Source organism: Zootoca vivipara, chromosome 3 (assembly GCF_963506605.1).
Source record: "Zootoca vivipara chromosome 3, rZooViv1.1, whole genome shotgun sequence".
Taxonomy (NCBI): domain Eukaryota; kingdom Metazoa; phylum Chordata; class Lepidosauria; order Squamata; family Lacertidae; genus Zootoca; species Zootoca vivipara.
The window spans coordinates 70,287,723-70,310,328 of NC_083278.1; the positions used below are offsets into that span (position 1 = coordinate 70,287,723).

General features: G+C 45.2%; 1 protein-coding gene across 1 annotated transcript in view; it reads right to left on the reverse strand.

The window, feature by feature from the left end:
• RPS6KA2 (ribosomal protein S6 kinase A2) overlaps positions 1-22,606 on the reverse strand; it is a 99,550-nt gene that overhangs the window by 34,674 nt on the left and 42,270 nt on the right. Inside the window, exons 4-5 of the mRNA XM_060273274.1 lie at positions 3,219-3,299; positions 982-1,061 (exon numbers count right to left, since the gene is read on the reverse strand). Of these exons, the coding sequence (XP_060129257.1) occupies positions 982-1,061; positions 3,219-3,299 (161 nt within the window). The remainder of the gene's footprint in view (positions 1-981; positions 1,062-3,218; positions 3,300-22,606) is intronic.

The following is a 22,606-nucleotide window of genomic DNA, read 5'->3' on the forward strand; positions in this document are numbered from 1 at the left end:
TGAGCATGGCTTGGTTGGATATTGCCCAAAGAGCGAAATTAATTAAGACTGGAACGGAAAATGCTATCTAAAATATATACAGTAAATATTTGGCACTGAGAAACCCAGTTTTTTAAAAAACTGAATATTCCCCTGTTCTGCCCAGTTGAGCAATTAATGTTTTCCTGCCAAAATAAAAGCTTTCCTGCCAACAGTCAGTACCAAGGCTAAAAAACTGGTGTCATCATCTATTGATTTTGAAGTTTGAATATTCACATTTTAGCGGGATGGGGAAGAACAAGCACAATTTTCCTTTGTGGCAGATGCCAAGGTGTGTCTGAAGTGTAAAATGTGCTAGAACAAATAAATGGCTGTGACTGAAGGATGGCCAGTGCTCTGCGATGATCAAGAGTGCTGCATTTCTGCTGCCAGCAAGTGTTTAGCAGCAGGCAATGCACCTCTCTCCAGTTGCTCCATTGCTTTGCAGATGGTGCTTTGATAGCCATTGGCACCCTCGGCTGACGGGCATGGCAGGTCTTCCCAACAAACTGCTATGCTTTGGCTCCAAAAATGATGTAAATGGGAAGATGCACTCTTGATATTTCAGGGTGTGGTTCAGCAACAAAGCATTTGCTGAGCTTTGTTGTGACCTTGCCTTATCCTCAAGTGTATGGACAGAATACAGCATGTTTGATCCAGTGCTAATAAAAATAAACCCTAAAGATAAATGCTGTAAAGTGCCATGATGCTATGTGTTAGATGTATTCAGGATAAGAGGATTGCAGGGTTGTTGTGAGGATAAAATGGTAATGGGGAGAACCATATCCACCACTTTGAGCTCCTTAATGGAAAGGTGGAATACTGTATAAATTTAATTTTTTAAAAATAACTAAATATATGAGAAGCTAGAAGGAAGGATTTTGCTAAGAAGAGGCACAGCCACCAATATAGAATTACTTTGGTTTGTTTTTCAAACAAAACACATTAATCTGTTGGACTCACCTCTTTGGAAAGTCTGGTGAAAAGGTCCCCACCTCGTAGGAAATCTAGTATAAGATATAGCTTTCCTTCTGTTTGAAATGCTACAGTAGAAAAAGACAGTAGGATATTTAGATAGGTTGGACCTTAACTCCTCCACAAAAAGGATTGTAATGGAAAATCAACCATTGTTGCCATATGAGTAGCAGTGGGTGAACTCTATGTGACCGAAAGAAGCAAAAAGAAAGATAAGCCTTGAGCCAACACTTTAAAGGCAGGTTATTGGTTCTAATACACAGCCCAATATGTGTCAGCAAAATGGCTTCCTCAGGGGTGGCAAATGCAAGTTCTCCTATTTCAAAAGATGCTTTCACTGTGAACTAGAACTCTTGAGAAAGCATCTTTTCAAATGAGGATTGGCAATTATCACCCCAAGGAAGACATTTTGTCAAAATTTGTTGGACAGCATTTGGATCAATAAATTCTTCAGGCGGCCAGCTTGAGTTGTTGTTCTTCTTCTTCTTCTTCTTCTTCTTCTTCTTCTTCTTCTTCTTCTTCTTCTTCTTCTTCTTCTTCTTCTTCTTCTTCTTCTTCTTCTTGACATTATAGTGTTTCTCTCCTTTTCTTTTTGCCCCTTTGAGAAAGCCAGAGTATTACAAGCATTAGTATATAGTGGTACCTTGGTTGTCGAACTTAATCCGTCCCAGGAGTGCGTTTGACTCCCAGAACCATTCAAAAACCAAGGCGTGACTTCCGATTGCCTGCAGGAGCTTCCTGTACTCAAGCAGAAGCCGCAGAAGCCACATCGGACGTTCGGCTTCTGAAAAACGTTCGCACACACATTTCCAGGTTTGCGGTGTTCCGGAGCTGATTTGTTCGGGAGCCAAGCCGATCGACAACCAAGGTACCACTGTATGCTTTAGCTGAGATTCCTGTATTGCAGGGGGTTGAACTAGATGACCCTCAGGGTCCCTTCCCACTCTAAAATTCTATGATTCTATAATCACAGAAGAAAGCAAAATATAGAATACACATTCAAAGCAGCATAATTAACAGTAAACTAAAATATGATCTTAATAATTTCAAAATAAAACCTTACACAGGTCAACTACAGAATGCACATTTAGCACAGCAAAGTTAACAGAAAAAATTATATTAAACCAATATAAAATGCACATTTATTTGTTTATAATTTTATTATAAAAACTATAAACACATTTAAAACAGTATAATTAGCAAGAAAATAAAATATTTTCATAAGCATAGGACATAAAAATCTGGAATGCTCCACAAATGTGCATGTTCACTACATGCCCAATGCTAGTGTGTTCTTCTTATTATTTTATTATTAATTAGATTTATATACCTCCCTACATCACAAGATCTCAGGGTGGTTCACAGGCCTTCTCACCACACACCTTGGCATCCATGTGATTAGTTGAATGAGTGACAGGGGCCCCTGTGCACATGCATCTGTGTGTGAGTAGGGATCCCTGCCATGTTCAGCGGAACACATGGACACTGGGGATATGGCTAGCTCCTCACTCTGTACAAGATCAGTGAAAGTATGGTGTTTTATGGGAAGGGGATAATGGGTATGTTTTGTTTTGGCTGGGACCACAGTGGCAGTGGGTGCTTCCTCCACTTTTTTGCATAACAGAAGCTATGATAGTCTATTATTACAGATAATGGTCTTTCAGTCAGGGCATGGCGGGAAGGCACTTGATGCTGAAGCTAAACACATCTGGCTTTGATCAGTGTCTAGATGGGAGACTACCTAGTAACTCTGCCTGTGCTCCCTTGATATCCATGATGGAAAAGATCACCATCACCTTCCATTGATGGGGACAGAATATTGCAGATGGCAACTTATGCTCATTCCATTATTCAAGTCTCTGGGTAGATTAGTGCAACCCACTATCTCTCATGCAATTTTGCTCCGCAATGGTGTTGGGAGGTTAAAATACCGCTCTGAACCTCCTGTAGAATAGACCAGGTACATTGGTAACATATAAATACAGTGCTCTTTTTTTAAAAAAAAAAGTACCAATATTCACCATGAAGTTGTTACAGTAACAGCCACACTTTTAACATTGGGGGGTGGGGGAAGGTGCTAGTACTGCATACCCTTGACTGGATAAATATAATCTATATATAAGTAGGCAAACAAAAACCACACATAGATAATGAATTTGAATAGCAAGGGATCAAGTGGAAAATATCCCTAGGCAATTAGGAATTGATTTATAGAGAAATCTTACCATAATGAAGTTTTACAATGAAAGGATGATTCACTTCTGCCAAAATGTCTCTTTCCATTTTTGATCGGACACGATCTCGGACTGTAAAGAGAGAACAATAAAACATCAGGATACCCCATGGTTCAAGAGACTCACGTTGTACGGTTAGATTGGCCGCTGTGCTGCAGCATAACCACGAATAGCTCGTTTTAGTTTTGTATGCGTGTTGCTATCCCCTCAATGGAGCACGCAGACAAGGAATCAAAGGCAGCCATGTGCTGCACATACCGCTGCAGCTTTTTGCTGCCCTTGTTGGTAGCAGGTTCCCTCTGCTGAAGAGACAAGCCACTTAGGAAAAGGGAGCACTGTGAGCTGCCCCAGTGCAAAAGGGAAGAAAAGCTTTTTATGTGCATACAATTCTATCCTGCAGGTGCATAACTCTTCTTTTGTATGACAGGCCATAGATACTTGCCTTTCTTGATAAACAGGGAGTTTACAGCTTGATTTTTCTTGCTAAACACACCTAGAATGGCAGTGGCAGTAGAATAATTCCCAACTCCCCAACTTATCAGGGAGAGCCATTTGCAGCCCAGCACGGTGTGTGTGTGTGTGGGGGGGACACATCTCTTGCATGGTTAGAAGCAGCTCTGTACGCTTTCCAGCTGGCTGGAGGACAGGGGCAATGGGACTTTGGGAAGCCAAACAGCTGCCATCATGGGCTCCCTGGGGTGGGGCCTTGGGAATGGACTGGACAGAAGACAAGTCTGCCCCTGGGTTATAAAAGGCAGACCATACCTGCTCTCCTCATCTCAGTCATGCCAGACTTTCCCACCCAGGCTTTCATTTTTATTGCATTTCATGCGGCTTTGCAGGAATGAATTTGCTGTCCAATGACATTGCTATGGACAAACGTTGGTTGCTGGCTTCAGGGCTGAGGAGGAATTCTGCCCACAGGGGGATTGGCTTTGGTCCCATGGATTTTCACTTTCCTCATAACAATCATCAAACTGAAGATGGCGGGAGAGGCACTGGGTTAGATCCTGAGGAAGAAAGGACAAGAAAGGGACATCCAGCCCAATCCTATAGATGGCTGCCCTGACTGGCTGAGAAGAGACACAGACAACAACAAAAAATTTAAAATACAGATAGAGAGTGAGCAAGCAAGCTGAGAATTACTAGCTAGAACTATGTTGTACTTTTGAGGGCTGCACAAATTCAGAAAGAAACCCCACTGAGTTCAGTGAGACTTATTTCTAGGTTGCGGACACGATCTGTTCCGGGGTGCCATTCACACCCCCAAAAGTCCGCAACCAGAGTGGCGCTTCTGAACACGCGCGAAGCGCAGTAGAGAAAAACACTTCTGAGTCTGCCACGTTCTTAACCTAAAAAGACACAACCTGAAGTGGACGCAACATGAGGTATGACTGTAAATGGATCCAGGACTGCAGATTAAAAACAGCTTGCTCCCATTATGTCCTGCTTGTTGTATATTTGTATATAAAGCAAATATTACAAAGACACTCTCAAACCTTCTATGCTTCCACCAAAAGTTATAGCATGGTTTCTGAAATTGCTCATAACACGAGGAACAATATATAATCATAGCAGCAGGTATTAACCACAGATCAGTCCTACGTGTATTTGAATATTTGTCCAGAACTAATGTTACTAGTAAGGATGACTCACAGAAAACCACTTCCTGGATACAGTTTTGATAAAAACACAATGAGTAAGAAGACAAGTCAGAGGCTAGGTCAGAGGAGACAAGTCTTATTTTCTTGGGCTATCAGTCACGACTGTGATGGATCAAGTGAGCAGAGCCCATGAGAGAAATCTAATTAGGGAACGTCTATTGGGTTCAAACTAATTTTAAGAAATGACGCAGAATATGTATAGCAGGAATGTCTTAACCGCATTTCAGATGAATTTGCAAGATTCTAGTCATTAGATTATATCAAATGGTCCCAATAATAGTTTCCTCTTTGATAAGAATTTGGATGGACTTGCACACTCATTTACCATACCGCATGCCACAGAAGGGCAACTTTAAACCCACCTTATATAGCTGCATATATCCAAAAGTGTCATCTGTAACATACACAAGAAACTACCAAAAAGCATCACTACTGGATTTTTGTGTGTGTGTGTGTTGGCCTTGCATTGGACATATGTACACTATACATTCATTAGCAAAAATAGTAACTATAGCTACGTTAGGGTTGCTATGCATCCAGAATTTCCCAGACATACCCAGAATACTGTAGTCGCATGGTTACTTGTAAATAAATCCCACTGAGTTTGATGCCGCTTATTTCCAAGTATGAGTGCGTAGGGTTACAGACTCAATAATTGATTCAAGCTTAGTCCACCCATATTGCAGTAAAACCAGTCAAAATCTAAATGGATGCATTGCAAACATTGGCATTTTGGTGGCAATGAATGATAACTTAAAAAAACCCCAAAGTATTAACAAGAAATTACTAATTTTCTGGTTTAAATTGACTCACACTGACAAATTGAGACTTCATTTGATTAATCTATCAATTAAAAATTACTAAAGCCTGCAAGCACCATAATTTTACACTGATAACGCAGCTTGGAAAGGTCGCTGTCCAGACAAGTTTGTTATGGTCCTTAATAGAAACTTTATTAAAACAGTGATTCATTGAATTTCTGAGGCTGCTAAACAACAGCTTTACAAAAGATGATCAAACCCTGAAAATTACAGTAACATGAAAAGTAGAACAGCAGAATAACAGTACGTACCAACTGAGCAGCATAAAGAAAACAATCTGCTGAGCATTTGCAAGGCATCTGATGAAAACCAACAGGGAGGCTTTCTCTAGAGCCCCGCGGAGAACCCATGGCTTTTCAGATGCTTCTGGACAAACTCCCATCATCCCATGCTGGCTGAGGCTGGTGGAGTTGGAGTCTGGAGGGCAACAACTTCCCCATCCCTACCATAGATATCTCCTGCTGGTTACCAGAATAAAATGTAAGCTTATCACTAAGTACCTTGAGTTTGTTTGGACACCCTGACATTCTTCATATATTTATCAAGATTTCCCTTTTTGGAGGAGTGACATCACATGTTGCTTGAATTCCTCTGCCGCTGCACTTTCCCCATGACCTCTCTTCTAGTCCCCTCTCTTTTCTTTGATTTTCTTGCATGCCTGGCCATTGTATTTTCTTTCTTTTTTTTAAAAAAAATCCCGCTCTGACTGCTTATTCTGTTAGCCTACCAATGACATGGATTTCCCAGAAAAATCTGAATTGGAAAATGTTCCTAATTTGCATTGGAAATTTTCCATGTTTGCGCTGGAACATTTTCTGATGTCCTGGAGAGTGATCTAATTTAGCATGGTTATTTAACTTGCTTTTTCTAAGAACTAAAAACTGTGAAGTTGCCAAGCTTGCCCAATATTGCATTTGTACTTATTCATATTTAGTCATGAACTTAAGAAACAATCAAATAAAAAAAAAAGCTTGGAAGATTTCTGTCTTACTGTAGCCTACTTTTGTTATTTCCTTTTTCTCTGATGGATGGGCTAGCTAGGGTAAGGTGAGCTATGGAGGTCTTGTCTTTTGTTGTTTGCTTGGTCTTATTAAAAAGAAAACAAGCAAATAAGCAAATCATTATAATAAAGAGGTTTGTTTGACAGCTGAAGCATTTGTTACCCAAATGATGCTGGTAACAGAAGGATTGAGCTCATGAAGAAGAAGAGGGGACAGTTCAGGTGATTTGGGGACAGATGAGGATTTGCTACTTTTACTTTTAAAAATGGTATACTGTATAAAGAAATAACACTCCTAGGTTTTCTGTCATGGCTTGCTAACATGAATAACCAGAAAGAAATAATAGGAGAAAAGAGAATTAATATTCAGCATATGCACTTCTGGGCCACATGCCTTCCATTAAAAAAAACCCCTTCCTAAAAACAAACAAACAAACAAACAAACAATCTGGAAAGGTGCCAGCTCTCAGTGCTGCCTAATGACAATGATAATCGGCCATACTTCTTGCAGAAATCACGCTAGGCTCACTAATTGAGGAGAAGGATTGGACTTTCCTAATGAATCATTAAAGCTTAAAAGAACATATCGAGGGGGAGCTTGTAAAAGATTTACAGGAATTTCCTCATCCAGTGTGTATCAGAACTGGCAGCTTATTGCGTCATGTGAGTTCTTCCTCATGTTAGATTAAACCCCATCCATAGCCCCCAAGTTATCCCCCTGTCTTAGACAATACAAATTAACATAACATTATGTTTAATTTGATTTTCTTCTCTAGTGTATTGTGATTTTTGTTGCTTTACTTAGACCAGGTGTGCATGAGGTCATCATTTAGCTGAATGGGACCTGTATATTTCCCCTAATAATAATAATAATAATAATAATAATAATAATAATAATAATAATTTATTTATACCCCACCCATCTGGCTAGGTTTCCCCAGCCACCCTGGGTGGCTTCCAACAGAAAATGAAATAAAATAATCTATTAAACATTAAAAGCATTCCTAAACAGGGCTGCCTTCAGATGTCATAAGTCAAATAGTTTCAGAGAGGTTTTTTCTTTTTTCTTTTTGTGGAGGGTCTCCAACAGGCATCTCCAAACTTTGGCCCTCCAGATGTTTTGGACTACAATTCCCATCTTCCCCGACCACTGGTCCTGTTAGCTAGGGAACATGGAAGTTGTAGGCCAAAACATCTGGAGGGCCGCAGTTTGGGGATGCCTGGTCTCCAAAAAGATTTCCCCCTGTCGTTGCTAGTAAACTGTTTAAACGGAGTGGGGGATCCTATCACAGTTCACCTGATATTATGTCTACTTGGACTCTCATCAATCCTTACAAGAATTCTACAAAGCAAACAAATATTATTAGTATCCGCATACTGCAGACAGACCGAAAGACTAACGGCTTGTCTTGAGGTCTGAGCCAAGGAAACTTAAACATTCAGCAATTACAAAACAGGTCAAGGTGATGTCCCCAAGCTACAATTATATTAGATTATGTTGGTGATGGTGGTTTTCACTACATCATAAACACTGGCTACTTGATCTGTAATTATTCATAGCTTACCCATAAGTCTATTGTTTTAAGCTTTGTAAGCTCTTAGGATTTAGAAATGAAACCTTTTCCTATGGTTTGTACTAAATGCAAAGCATTCAGGAGACTTACTAGCCTGTGATTATTTCATAGGGATAAAGACATTAAACCTAACCATCAAGTTTTAACTAACTTCTAAATCCTAAGAGGTAATTGACTCTTTGACACAGTTCTGGCTGAGAGAATTATGTACCTGTGTAGAAAAATATACTACTACCGGTAGTTATAGCTTTCACTGTGAGCCATAGCTATGGTTGGCCCATTTGTTCCTAACAGGGGCTGTGTCTTCAATTTAGCATGTATGATTTGCCTCACCATGAGGATGTGTTGATGGGAATCTGTTGGATTTCTGCCTACTGTGTGGTGTCTAGAAGAAAAGATTTATTTATTTTTGGTGGGGGGAGATAGAACCCTTTGTGCAAAAACCAAACTCATTTAATGTACTTTTAAAAGACACAGGCTTGGCCACTTGACGGTTCCTGGAAAGACCTCCCAGTAGCCATAGGTGCCGTGGTCAATGGTGATGTACACTCCAAAAGGAAGATAATCCCTCAAGAAGGATGGAAATGGGTATGCTCAGGATTTAGGATCAGATAGCAAGGCAAGGACCTTGGACAAGGACTAAGGTTCTGGTTCAGGACCATGGTTAGCAGTCCTGCAGCTGAGATAGAAATAGTACATTGTCTTAACAGGGTCATAGAGCAACTGGCAGGCCTTTCTAGCCCGGGCTAGGTAATAAAAATGAAATCCCCACCCATTGATTGCTGCCTCTGGTCAACTGAAGAACTGGAGTCTGGCTGGATTGGTGTGCATAGATATCCAGAGCTGTAGAAGTGACGGTAAGTGTTATCTTTGACAATAAATACTTAACTATCTGCATTTCTTTGGCTGGGAAGCACCCTTGACAGCAGAAATCTTAAAAACATGGCAGGCCTGACCGAAAAACAGCATTTGGAGGACAAGAACTCCTGGCTGTTTTGATAAGCTAACAAGGCTACTCTTCTAGAATTTTCTTATCTTCATTTTAAATTCCTCCTTCCCTCATTACATCTCCTGTAATAAATGCTCACTACTCCCTTGATTAAGGATTACAGAGGCTGGAGAAAGTGGGATCATGCAAATTGAATCGTTATATCATTGCACTGCTGCTATTAAGGAACAGGCAGATTAAACAATGACTAATGAAAAGCCAAAGTATTGTCAGTTCTATGAAAGGACACTGTCAGGGAAAATGAATGTTACTTCAGTGAAGAAGACTGACATGTTCTGCCTTTGCTTCTCTCACCCACAGCCCACTCTGAAATCAAGTAACATCTTTAAGAAGGCATGCCTGGATAGAACACAGCTCTCTTCTTTGCTTCACATTGTCAAAGGAAAGAGAATCTCACAGGATGCTTGAAAGCAGTACAAAACAGACCCCACAGAAGATCTCCAAAAGCTTGAGCTGTGATTCCCAAGTTGTTGGTTTTTTTTTCTGGGAAGTCTGTTGCAGATAAAACTGTTTCAGCCACTCAGAAGAACCAGATGCTTTCCTGTCTGTTGTAACTACATAGAATGGACACTAATGCATTACGAAAAAAAAGAGGAAATGTGGAAAGGCATCATAACCCAAAAAGGGGGGGGGGACAGGAGACCTATTTGCACAATATTTGCAAATGGTACTTTATACACTACAGATTCAAAGTTAGGAATAATGGGATGAATTCAACATTGCACAAAGGCAATTGTTCCATCAGGACAAGCATTTCAGCTTGCCGAATGGAAAGATCCCTCTTCTCCTTCCCCAATGTACTGTTCTAGGGGTTCTCCTGACCTCCTGCAAAAAACAATTTCAGGGGGGATACAGGAGGAGGAGGAGAGAGAAAAGCTCTGTTGAACAAGCAGGAGTCCTTGCAGGGGGTTTCTGATGAAATGACTCATTAGTTGTATCCCATCCAATTATTATAATTTAATTAGAAATACAGAACATCTCACCATTGCGATCAGGTGATGTGTGTGCTTGCTCAGTCTGATGCACAGGTGCTACCCATTGATGGGCAACTTCAAGGCCCCTTCTGCTCTCTCTTCTTAGGGTTCTTTATTTTTAAAGCAGGCTTGGATTGGACAGCCCTTCAAATACAGGGGTGTCCTCTGACAGCGCTCTACAATAACATCATGTTTAGTGCTATACAAATGTATACCCTAAACAAGACTAAATAAACCTGCTATGGAGTAATCTACCTTGGACAGGGGCAGGGGATATACATCCAAATAAACATTCTTAGGATTGCACAGATAAGGTAAGAGGCAGAGGCTGAGCAGCACTGCAGCCACTTCAAATGTATGAATTGGTTGGTACTGTGTACAGTCACATAAGCTTTCGGCCTTCCCTTATGCATTAGTGCAAAATGCATGGAGACTGGGGCTTTCTCTCTTTCAGAGACAATTCTCATATGGAATCTGGCCCAGGAGCCTCAAAACTAGCCAGGCCATTAGTTAAATTTTGTGTGTTTGTCATTCAAGACCTAATAGCATAGCTATGAAAAAGCACTATCCTGATAATGCTATATAAGATACAGAAACATATTCATGTCTGTCTTGCAGAGCAATTGCAATTGCTGGAGAGACAGGGTCCTATGAAGATACACTTCAGATATTAGAAAACAAGTGCTGATATAATAGGAAAGGATTACTCCTTATTAATCTTAAATTGCAGGGATGCAGCATCACAATAACCCCAAACCATGTAGCACTATCTCTTCAAAAGGCACAGGGGAGGGGGGAGGGAATCAATGAAAAAGTGATGGCCATATTTTAGGAACAAAGTTTCACGTCACAGACATAGCTTTCCTCTTTTAATAGCTCAGCAAATAATGTTCTTATGTAACAGAATCCAACTTCCACAGAATAACCTCAGCAAATGGTATTCTTACGGTGCTCTTTTGTTCCCAACCTTAGCAATGTTGTTCTTATATAATAACATCATGTTGGTATGCTATTACGAGATTCTTGCTTTTAGTAATAAAAGCAAAAGGAATGGTGGGGGTGCAGGGAAGAGAGGTGAGGAAAGGAGAAAGAGCAGAAAGGTAAGAGGGATTTGGGAGGTGGACACAGCTCAGCGGCAGAGAGCATGTTTTGCATGAAAGTGGTTACAGGATAAATCCCGTACACTTCCAGCTAAAAGGATCAGGTAGCAATTGATGTGGAAAAGGTCTCTGCCTATGATTCTTTAAAGCTGCAGCCAATCAGAAGAGATATTACTGGACCATGATGGTCTACATCAGGGTCATTCATATGACAAATTCCTAAAGCCCCAAAACAGCAGATTTCTCAACACAGCTGAGGATGCAGGAGAATGGGGAAGGAGAAAAAGCCAAAATAACTGCCATTAGACTAGGTTACAATGCTCCTGCCAACAGCCTTTGAGTTTATTGCTAACAAGAACTTAGGCATTTCCACTCAACTTCTGACGTGGTAATACATGCTTAATTCTGAACTGATTTAGTGCTTCTGGGAGTGGGTAATTCAAAAAACTTGCTTAAACCTTTAATTAAGCTGTCATAACAACTGCCCCTTGGTGCCAAAAAATGACATGGTGCTGCCTGACAGGAATTCTGCTGGTTTCTGATTTAAAATCCCTGCTAAGCAATCTCAGTGGTTGTAATGGGGTCATTCAGCGTTAAAGCAATCAGAATAGAGCAGCAATGGATTCACAGTGGAGCCCGTACCATTGCCTTGATTACATTACTCCCTGCCATTTTTCACTGAATAGTAGCACTTGCGTAGTTAGCACTAAAACCAGAGTTATTGTGAATGAATGAAAAGCTTTTAAAAAGAAAATCTTTTTAAAAATGCACAATTGAAATCACGATTTCAGGCTTTTTACATGTCTTAGGAGCTTCAGTTTAAAACAGGGGCAGGCAAACTTCAGGCTTAAGGAAATTTTTTTGTCCTTGCTTTTTTACTAGAACCTTAAGATCCATCAACAAGAGCCAGATTCAAAATGGTGGTGCAAGAGAGTTTAGAATTAAGGAGCAGGGTATTCTCTGACCCAGGAATTGGTTTTTATGACCAGAAGGATCCCACATCACTTTCACACACAAATCCACTCCTGATCCCTGCCATCTTTCTTTGTTTCAGCAACCTAATTTGTGCATGGAGTCTTTTAGTTCTTGCTTTTGTTAAACTATTATTAGTCAGAAACCCTTGCTGATCAATAAAAATCACCTCTAAATCTACCAGTAGATCCTTGTCTACCTTCTGTTCCCACCTCACCCAGTTTTAAAATATTGTGTATGATATCAATTTTGGTGGCTCTAACATTTCATCTACAGTGAGCAGTGGTGCAGCAAGAAAACTGCTAGCACATTTGCAAAACTAAGCAGGATCTTGCATGGTTTCAAATTGGAGGGGGAACCGCATGTTGTGGTTACTTCATTGCAGGGGTTGGAAAAGATGACCCCTGTTCTTTTCCAGTTCTATGATTCTATTAACCTTCTGTTGATAATATTGTCAGCTAGTGCACAGGGCACCTGAACATCCAGGAACATCCAGGAACTCAAAGAACAACAAGTTACCCAATATGTTGCTGGAAAGATATTTATTTCCCAGTTTTCTGACTCACCCTCCTTATTAAGTGCCTTCTATCACATGGGAAAAGAAAAGGGCGGATACCACTTAGATACATGATTCTGCACATAGCAATAAAATTGCTTTTATCTAATAGTGTTCCTGGAAAGTTGCAGATTTAAGTGCTCCATGCTTTGCTCTGTTTCCCCAAGTGACAATTGCCACTTAGGTAGGAATAGTGGCATTTTCAGCACTGAGAACTATTGTGCTGCTAACGCTTTAATGCTCCGTCCAATGAATGCTGCCATCTTTTCGCTTCACAGCTGTCTGATCAAAGCGGCTGGTGACAAATCTTGTAAGCCATTTGACTTGAGAGCTGTACATGTGAAAAGGATCTAGGAGTCCTGGTAGACCACAAACTTGACATGAGTCAACAGTGTGATGCAGCAGCTAAAAAAGCCAATGCAATTCTGGGCTGCATCAATAGGAGTATAGCATCTAGATCAAGGGAAGTAATAGTACCACTGTATTCTGCTCTGGTCAGACCTCACCTGGAGTACTGTGTCCAGTTCTGGGCACCACAGTTCAAGAAGGATACTGACAAGCTGGAACGTGTCCAGTCCAGTCCAGAGGAGGGCAACCAAAATGGTCAAAGCCTGGAAACGATGCCTTATGAGGAATGGCTTAGGGAGCTGGGTATGTTTAGCCTGGAGAAGAGAAGGTTCAGGGGTCATATGAATATATAAAAGGATGTCATATAAAGGATGTCATATAGAGGAGGGAGAAAGGTTGTTTTCTGCTGCTCCAGAGAAGCGGACACGGAGCAATGGATTCAAACTACAAGAAAGAAGATTCCACCTAAACATTAGGAAGAACTCCCTAACAGTAAGAGCTGTTCGACAGTGGAATTTGCTGCCAAGGAGTGTGGTGGAGTCTCCTTTTTTGGAGGTCTTTAAGCAGAGGCTTGACAGGCATATGTCAAGCCATATTTGATGGTGTTTCCTGCTTGGCAGGGGGTTGGACTGGATAGCCCTTGTGGTCTCTTCCAACTCTATGATTCTATGCTCACATATATAAAGAGAAGTTCCATGTAGCTCGTTGAAATGACAACAAAAACATTTTATGCCACAATTCCATCAAAAATCAAAACTGTGTATAACAACACACACACAAATACACAACCAGATTCACAGATCACTGGCTAACGGTAAAGAGAATGTGTTTCCCCCTTTCAACTGTCTGCATAAGAAACTTTTCAGCAAAGGGCTAAAAGTTAATCCTGAGGGCGTCTGCTGAAACTCTGTTGGAAGAGCATTCCACAAGGCTCATAGACTGGTTGCATGGCAACATTATGTGCTGAAGGCACGACACCGCTGCAGACTGCAGTGCAGCACAGTTGAATGCAGGTCAAGCTGTTGTACCTGTTAGCTAATACTAAAGAGTGCTTGTAGACCAGGCATAGGCAACCTTGGCTCTCCAGAAGTTTTGGAACTACAACTCCCATGAGCCCTGACCAATGGCCCTGTTAGCTAGGTATCATGGGAGTTGTAGTTCCAAAACATCTGGAGAGCCAAGGTTGCCTATGCCTGTTGTAGACTGATGATCAGGCAGCATAGACTAAGGGTATGAGTCTTATGCCTACTGATTGATTTCATGTAATACATTATTTAATTTGGTCCCATTATAAAATTACTTTAGAAAAATATTCATCTTTATTAGTTAGTAAGCCTATATTATTATTTACTAGTACAGTTCCCTATTACCCCCACTTGCTACTATAATACTATATATGTGAGGGACAGGGGATATCGCGAAGTCCCTCCCCTCCTGAGTTCAAGCCCATCCCCGAGCGCAGGGGAAAGCAGGGAGAGTTCCGATTCCAGTGGGGAAGCAGGAAGTCGTGTCCGAGGCTCAGACAAGGTAGCGGAGCCAGGGTCCCAGGTGGGACAGGAAGGGGCAAGCAAGGGGGGAAGACCCATCCCCCCAACGCCGGAATTGCGCAGAAAGCGGAGAGGGAAGAGGATGGGTCTACCAAAGTTGTTATGTTGGAGAAAAACGCGCCAAACGCCATTCGGAGGTTCTGATTCAAGCTGAGAAGATGTGTCCTTGTAAATAGCACTGCATTCAGCACTGTAAATACGCAGCACCAATAAAAGATAAAATGCAGAGCTGTGTAGAGTCGTTACTCTGAAGTAGCCCGCTCCGGCCACTGTGACAGCAACCTCCGAATCTTTTTTGGGCTACTTTGGAGTTGCCGGGATGAGCGCGCCAGAAGCGGAGAAATGGCGGCAGATCGCAGAGAAAGCCCAGCAGGACCTGCAGCAACTGGCGTTGCAGGCACAGGGAGAATTAAAGGCAGCTAAAGAAGAAACGAAGAAGGTCCAGGAGGACAGGCAGCACCTTGCGGAACAGGTGAGAGCGCTACAGGAGAAGGAGCAGCAGTTAAGGGCGGTAGCGGTGGACCTCCAGAACAAGCTGGATGCAGAGAAAAACAAGGGAGGAGGGGGACCCCAACTCCAAGTGCTGCCAGGAAGGAGAGCAGGGACCCTAGTAAGCAAGTTCAATGGAGACCCGAGGGAATATCATGGCTTTGAGACTGAGATTGTGTATGCTCTTGAGCTGCACCATGATGAGTTCCCTGATGATGGGCACAGAGTAGCGTTTATAGTGGAACACCTTACAGGGGCAGCCAGGGAGTGGCTTAGACCGTTAATCACGACAAAAAATCCTTGCATGAAGGATGTCAAACTATTTTTAGGGGCTTTAAAAACAATGTATGCGTCTGATAGCCATATGGACCAGACCAAAGAGGAACTGCATAATTTACGACAAGAAAAAATGACAGTTCGCGAATATTGGTCAAGATTCACCATGCTGGTGCACAGACTGGGGTGGGAACTGAACTCGCCTCCGATGGAAGCGGCGTTCTACCTGGGGTTGCATGAGGATGTGAAAGATGAGCTCTCGAGAGGTCCAAAGCCCAGTAATATGGATCAGCTGAGCAAAGCAGCTCTGGCGGTGGGGGTGAGACAGGAATCCCGATGGAACGACAAGCAGCCAATGCGCGCAAAGCGAGCTTGGTTCCCACGGTCGCAGGAGAAGCCACTCCCCCAACAGCCATCTCAGGCCATGCCAGGGGCCAGCCAAGACCAGGAACCCATGCAAATTGATAGCGCGCACGGGGGGGCTTTTCAAACCCCAGTGGCGCCAAGACGCAAGGAGGGAAGAGGCGGGAATTGCTTTCTCTGCAACTCCCCTCAGCATCTCGTCAGAGACTGCCCACATCGCAGGGAATGGCAAGGAAAGGCGGGAACGGTTGTGCCCTCCCCCACTGACGCAGCACCACAGCAGGGAAACGAGACAGCCTGGCTGCAGGAGACAAGGGGCAGCAGCCAGGCGCAATCGGCAAACAACAGCCCCAGCCCACCCACCCGCACAGCGAGGAGCAGCGCCAGCCCACCCACCCCCCGAGCAGGGGTGGTTCTAGAAGTGACGCTAACGCTCCCTAATGGGTATCCCCTGACGGTCCTCGCGTTAATCGACTCAGGTGCCTCTGCCAACTTCTTTTCGAGAAACTTTGCAGAAGCGCACCAGATCCAACTTCTGCAGCTGGATTTTCCCCTGCACGTCTCCACCATTGACGGCAGGGAGTTGCTGGGAGGGGCCATCACCCACCAGACCCCCCCCCCCATGAGAATGACGGTGGGACGACACTCAGAGACACTGGCATTCAACGTCACCACCATCTCAGACCCCCCCCCATCGTCTTGGGCATGAGCTGGCTGGCGCGCCATGACCCCTCCATCAGTTGGCACCAGAGATGCATCACGTTTGGATCGGACTTTTGTCTGGAACATTGCATGCAGCACCAACCAGGGGAGGGGCCTCCCATAGCCACGGTGGCCACCATGCACATCAAGGGGGGTGAGGCGATACCCAAGCCGTACTGGGACCTGCAGGAGGTCTTCAGTGAAGCGGAATCCGACCACCTACCCCCGCACAGGTCGTTTGACTGCCAGATCAACCTGGTGCCGGGGGCCACGCTACCCCCAGCCAAGCTGTACTCCATGTCAGATCAGGAGCTGGAGGATCTGCGTGCGTTTATAGACAAGAACCTCAAGAGGGGGTTCATCAGAGAAAGCAAGGCAGCGGGGGGCAGCCCGGTCTTCTGGGTGGACAAGAAAGACACGCAACAGCGCCGCCTGGTGGTGGATTTTAGACGACTGAACAACATAACAGAACCGGTGGCTTTCCCAATGCCCAGAGTGGACAATCTGCTGACAGCGGCACGCAGGGGCAAGATCTTCACCAAGCTCGACCTGCGGGGGGCCTACAACTTGATCAGGATCCGGGAAGGCGATGAGTGGAAGACCACGATGTTCACGCCTCTGGGCTCTTCTGAATATCTGGTGATGCCCTTCGGTTTGCAAGGGGGCTCAGCATGCTTCCAGGCCTTCATGCACCACGTCCTGGGGTCCCTCCTCTTCAAGAACTGCTTGGTCTTCCTGGATGACATCCTTATTTACTCCAATGACCCAGTGCAGCATGTAAAGGATGTCAGGGAGGTGTTGCAGCGCCTGAAGGAGCACCACCTGTATGTGAAGCTGGAGAAGTGTAAGTTTCACACCAAAGAGGTGGACTTCCTGGGCTACAAGCTGTCAGACAAGGGGCTAGCGATGGACAAGGACAAGGTGCAGGCCATTCTGGACTGGCACAGCCCCAGGACGCGCAAGGATGCCCAACGCCTACTAGGCTTCGCCAACTTCTACAGGAAGTTCATCAAGAACTTCTCGCGGGTTACGGCTCCCATCACTGACTGCCTGAGAGGCAAGCAGAAGTTCAGGTGGACACAGGAGGCGCAAGCAGCGTTCGAAAGCCTCAAGAGGGTGTTCGCTTCAGACCAGAACCTGTTCCACGTGGTGCAGGATGCGCCCCTACGCGTGGAAACCGACGCTTCAGACAGAGTTTTGGGAGCGATCCTGTTGCAACTGGATGCCAACAGAGAGTGGAGACCCTGTGCCTTTTTCTCCAGAAAGCTGACACAGCCAGAACGCAACTACACGGTGTTTGATAAGGAACTTCTCGCGATCCATTCTGCGTTTAAACACTGGAGACATTTCCTGGTGGGCGCCAAGCACCCCATTCAGGTGTGCACAGACCACAAAAACCTGGAGTTCTGGAGAACAGCCAGGGTGCTCAACCAGCGGCAGATACGGTGGGCAGAGTTCTTCTCGCACTTCAACTTCTCCATCCACTACATACCGGGGGAGCAGAACGTCAAGGCGGATGCCCTCTCCCGCAAGCCGGAGTACATGGAGGAGGAGTTGCCACCAGCACCCTGGCACATTTCCCCCCCATCAGCATGGTCCTGCGGAGCAGCGGTGGTGAGTGAGGCAGAACTCACAGCACTGACGGCAGCAGATGAGTTTGCCACCCGCATCTTCAGAGAGCTGCGAGGGGGGAGGGAGCAGGCAAAGGACTTTGCAGAACGCGGGGGGCTCCTTTTTTACAGGGGAGCCCTATACCTGCCCACCAACCAGCTCAGAGGTAAGGTCCTCAAGCAGATGCACGACAACCCGACGGCGGGTCATTTTGGAAGGGACAAAACCACTCACCTAGTCATGAGACACTTCTGGTGGCCAGGGGTGCGGGAAGATGTTCGGGACTATGTAAGGGGCTGTGACACCTGCCAGCGAGCAAAGGTGGTCAGAGCACCACCAGCAGGGTTGCTGGAGCCATTAGCCACACCACACAGGCCGTGGGAAGTAGTGTCCATGGACTTCATCACAGACCTGCCGTCGTCCAGGGGCAAGACCGCAGTGTTGGTGGTGGTGGACCTCATGTCCAAAATGTGCCATTTTATACCGTGTGCCAGGGCGGTCTCTGCAGAAGAGACAGCCAAACTGTTTGTTGACCACGTATTCAGACTGCATGGATTACCTTTGAGAGTTATTTCGGATCGAGGCCGCCAATTTGTTTCCAGGTTCTGGAGGCGGCTCATGAACCTCCTGCAGGTGGAGGTCAGCTTGTCGACGGCTCGGCACCCACAGACCAATGGACAGGCGGAGAGGGTCAACGCCATTCTGCAGCAGTACCTGAGATGCTACGTCAGCCAGAGGCAAACGGACTGGGTGGATCGCCTGCCACTGGCAGAATTTGCCTACAACAATGCAGTGCACGTCTCCACAGGGGTGTCGCCCTTTAAGGCCAACTATGGGCACGACCTCAGATCTTTCCCGGAGAGGGAGGGGGAGGAGGAGGAGGAGGGCCCACAGGCAGAGGACTGGGCAGCGGAACTGGAGACGGTGCACCAGCAGCTCAGGGAACACTTGGAGAGAGCCAAGGAAGCGTACAAGAAGGGGGCAGATCGCCACAGGCGACAAGGGGAGGTCATCAGGGTGGGGGACAAGGTTTGGTTGTCCTCGGAGGGCCTTCCCACCAGAGGGAGGTGCAAAAAGCTGGCACCCAGACGGCTGGGCCCCTTCACGGTCACGCAACAGGTCAACCCGGTTGCCTTCAGGCTGGCACTGCCAGAGGACATGAGGGTGCATCCAGTATTTCATAGATCGCTGCTGTCGCCGTACAGGGAAAGCAGCAGGCTCCGAGACAGCGAACAGACCCCCGAGGGAGGGGGGAAGAGGGGAGGCAGGGAGCAACTCAATGAGGCCATGGCCATCCTTGATTCAAGGAGAGGGGTGGGGGGCCTGGAGTACCTCATGGCATGGGAGGATGCCCCGCCTTCCCAGAATGAATGGGTCCCGGCCACTCAGATACAGGAGGAATTTTTGGTGGAAGAATTTCACACCCTCTTCCCACACAGACCCAAGCCCTGGCACATGGAAAGGGAGGGGGAGGGGGAGGGGGAGGAAGTAGTGGAGAGCAGTTCACCATGGGGATGGGAAGCGGAGTTTGAGGACCAGGAGGAAGAAGTATGGGTGTCTCCGAGGTCCACCCTGTCAGAGGAAGAGGCAGACTGGCAGCGTATTTTTACCCCCACCAGCTCTGATGCCACGGACTTTTTGGGATTTCAGTCCTCCCAGGCGGAAGGAGGGAGCTCGCAGGACTGGGGGGAGGTGTTCACACCTACGGGCTCGGAAAGTACAGAGTTTTTAGGCTTTCAGTCGTCACCGACACCCGGGGAGCCCCCTGGGAGGGGAGAAGGGGGGCTTGGGAGGGGGATGGATGTGAGGGACAGGGGATATCGCGAAGTCCCTCCCCTCCTGAGTTCAAGCCCATCCCCGAGCGCAGGGGAAAGCAGGGAGAGTTCCGATTCCAGTGGGGAAGCAGGAAGTCGTGTCCGAGGCTCAGACAAGGTAGCGGAGCCAGGGTCCCAGGTGGGACAGGAAGGGGCAAGCAAGGGGGGCAGACCCATCCCCCCAACGCCGGAATTGCGCAGAAAGCGGAGAGGGAAGAGGATGGGTCTACCAAAGTTGTTATGTTGGAGAAAAACGCGCCAAACGCCATTCGGAGGTTCTGATTCAAGCTGAGAAGATGTGTCCTTGTAAATAGCATTGCCTTCAGCACTGTAAATACGCAGCACCAATAAAAGATAAAATGCAGAGCTGTGTAGAGTCGTTACTCTGAAGTAGCCCGCTCCGGCCACTGTGACAATATATAAATATGATAATTATATTAAATATTTTACTTACTTGCTTATAAAGGGCCCCATTACCTTCAGTAGCTTAGGGCCTCATCAAACCTAAATCCGGCCCTGGATACAATGTTATAACCATCCTATTGAGAAAGGTGAGGACAGGACCTTTCAGCAATATTTCAGACTCCATTCAGACATCTTACCAGTATGGCAGCAACATCTGAGCTATATGCTTGCTGACCTTTCAATCACTTCTTGCTCCACAGTACAGAATCCTGATACCTTATCTGCCATTCTAGACTCTCACCATGTGCTCTCCTCTGCTGTCCATTTGCCTACAAACTCCTGAACCCACCAGGACTTTAAGATACATTCTAGATCTCCCATCACCACTAGGGAATGTATTTTGGTAGATGCCATTATCCTTGGTCAGGAGACTGAGGCTGTGGTGATGTGGTCAAAGGCACCTTATCCACACACTGAACCACACCACAAAATATATATTTTTAGCTTCAACATGGTGACCATAATACCACATGTTATTAGGACCACAGTTTTACCTGATATAACCAATTCCAGAAACGGCTTCTGCTGTTGAAACATTTATTTACATTTATGCATTTAACAGAAATATACTAATAATAATAATAAATTTTTATTTATACCCCGCCCTCCCCAGTCAAAAACCGGGCTCAGGGCGGCTGACACCAACAGAATTACAATAAAACATAAAAACAATTAATTAAAATACAGATTAAAATACCGTATTAAAATTTAAAGTGCAGCCTCAATTCAAGTATTCCATAAATCCAAGCCATGAGGGAGGAAAAACACAGGGGTCAAGCTGAGTCTAACCCAAAGGCCAGGCGGAACAGCTCTGTCTTGCAGGCCCTGCGGAAAGATGACAAATCCCGCAGGGCCCTGGTCTCCTGGGAAAGAGCGTTGGGGCCAAGTTGGGGCCAGTACTGAAAAGGCCCTGGCTCTAGTAGGGGCCAATCTAGCCATCTTATGGCTCGGGATCTCCAGAATATTGTTGTTTGTGGACCTTAAGGTCCTCCGCGGGGCAGGCGGTCCCGTAGGTACGAGGGTCCCAAGCTGCATAGGGCTTTAAAGGTCAAAACCAGCACCTTAAACCTGATCCTGTACTCCACCGGGAGCCAGTGCAGCTGGTAAAGCACTGGATGAATGTGATCCCGCGGTCGGGACCCTGTAAGGAGCCTCGCCGCGGCATTCTGCACCCACTGGAGTTTCTGGGTCAGCTTTAAGGGCAGCCCCACGTAGAGCGAGTTACAATAGTCAAGCCTGGAGGTGATCGTCGCATGGATCACTGTGGCCATACTAACTCATCTCTCTAGTGCTATAAATAAACCTTATTGTAAAGGTGGGGGAAATGATTCACGTATAGTAAATCAAGTAGGAAATTATTTATTGGTTCACATGCTCTGTGGTGAGAAAAGATAAAACAGACTCAGTGACCTCGCTCGGAAGCCCAGCTATTAACAATAATAAAATGGGAAACTGAACATTTTATTTTCTGTAAGGGCAAATAGTATTATCATTGTTACTCAGACTGAGTTACCATATCTACAGCAGCCACTCTTTTTCCCCTCACTATTTAATTTCCCCCCACCCCATCATAGTCAGTATGTGGCTTTCTTTGGTTATGCTGTTTGACCATTGTTAATACAAAATGCAAGTATATCTTCAGGCAGTGGAGGCAACAAACTGGCAAGTCAGAGATGCTCCTTCCTTTTGTCAGAGAAAAGAAGAAGCCATCATTTTTCTATAGCTGGGCCTGCAATTTGGTACCCCAAAATACTCAGCTACAATTTATGGCTGGTGCAGACAATACTGACATTTGTTGACCAATTTGTGTGTTCTTTTAGGGCCTGGGAAGTCAATGTGGTGCCTTCCAGATATTGGTGGACTCCAACTCCCATCAGCCTCAGCCAGCATGGTTAACGGTCAGGGGTGATGGAAGTTGTAGTCCAACAACATCTGGGGAGCACCATGCAGGCTACACGCATCCCTAGTCCTTATATTAGTGTGGTCCTTTTTAAATACTGACATAAATCAAGTAAAATAAGTGAAAAAGGATGCTTGGTGAATATTCCTAGGTCTAATTAAAAGTAAGAGAGGGATGGTTTTCTATTCATTCTT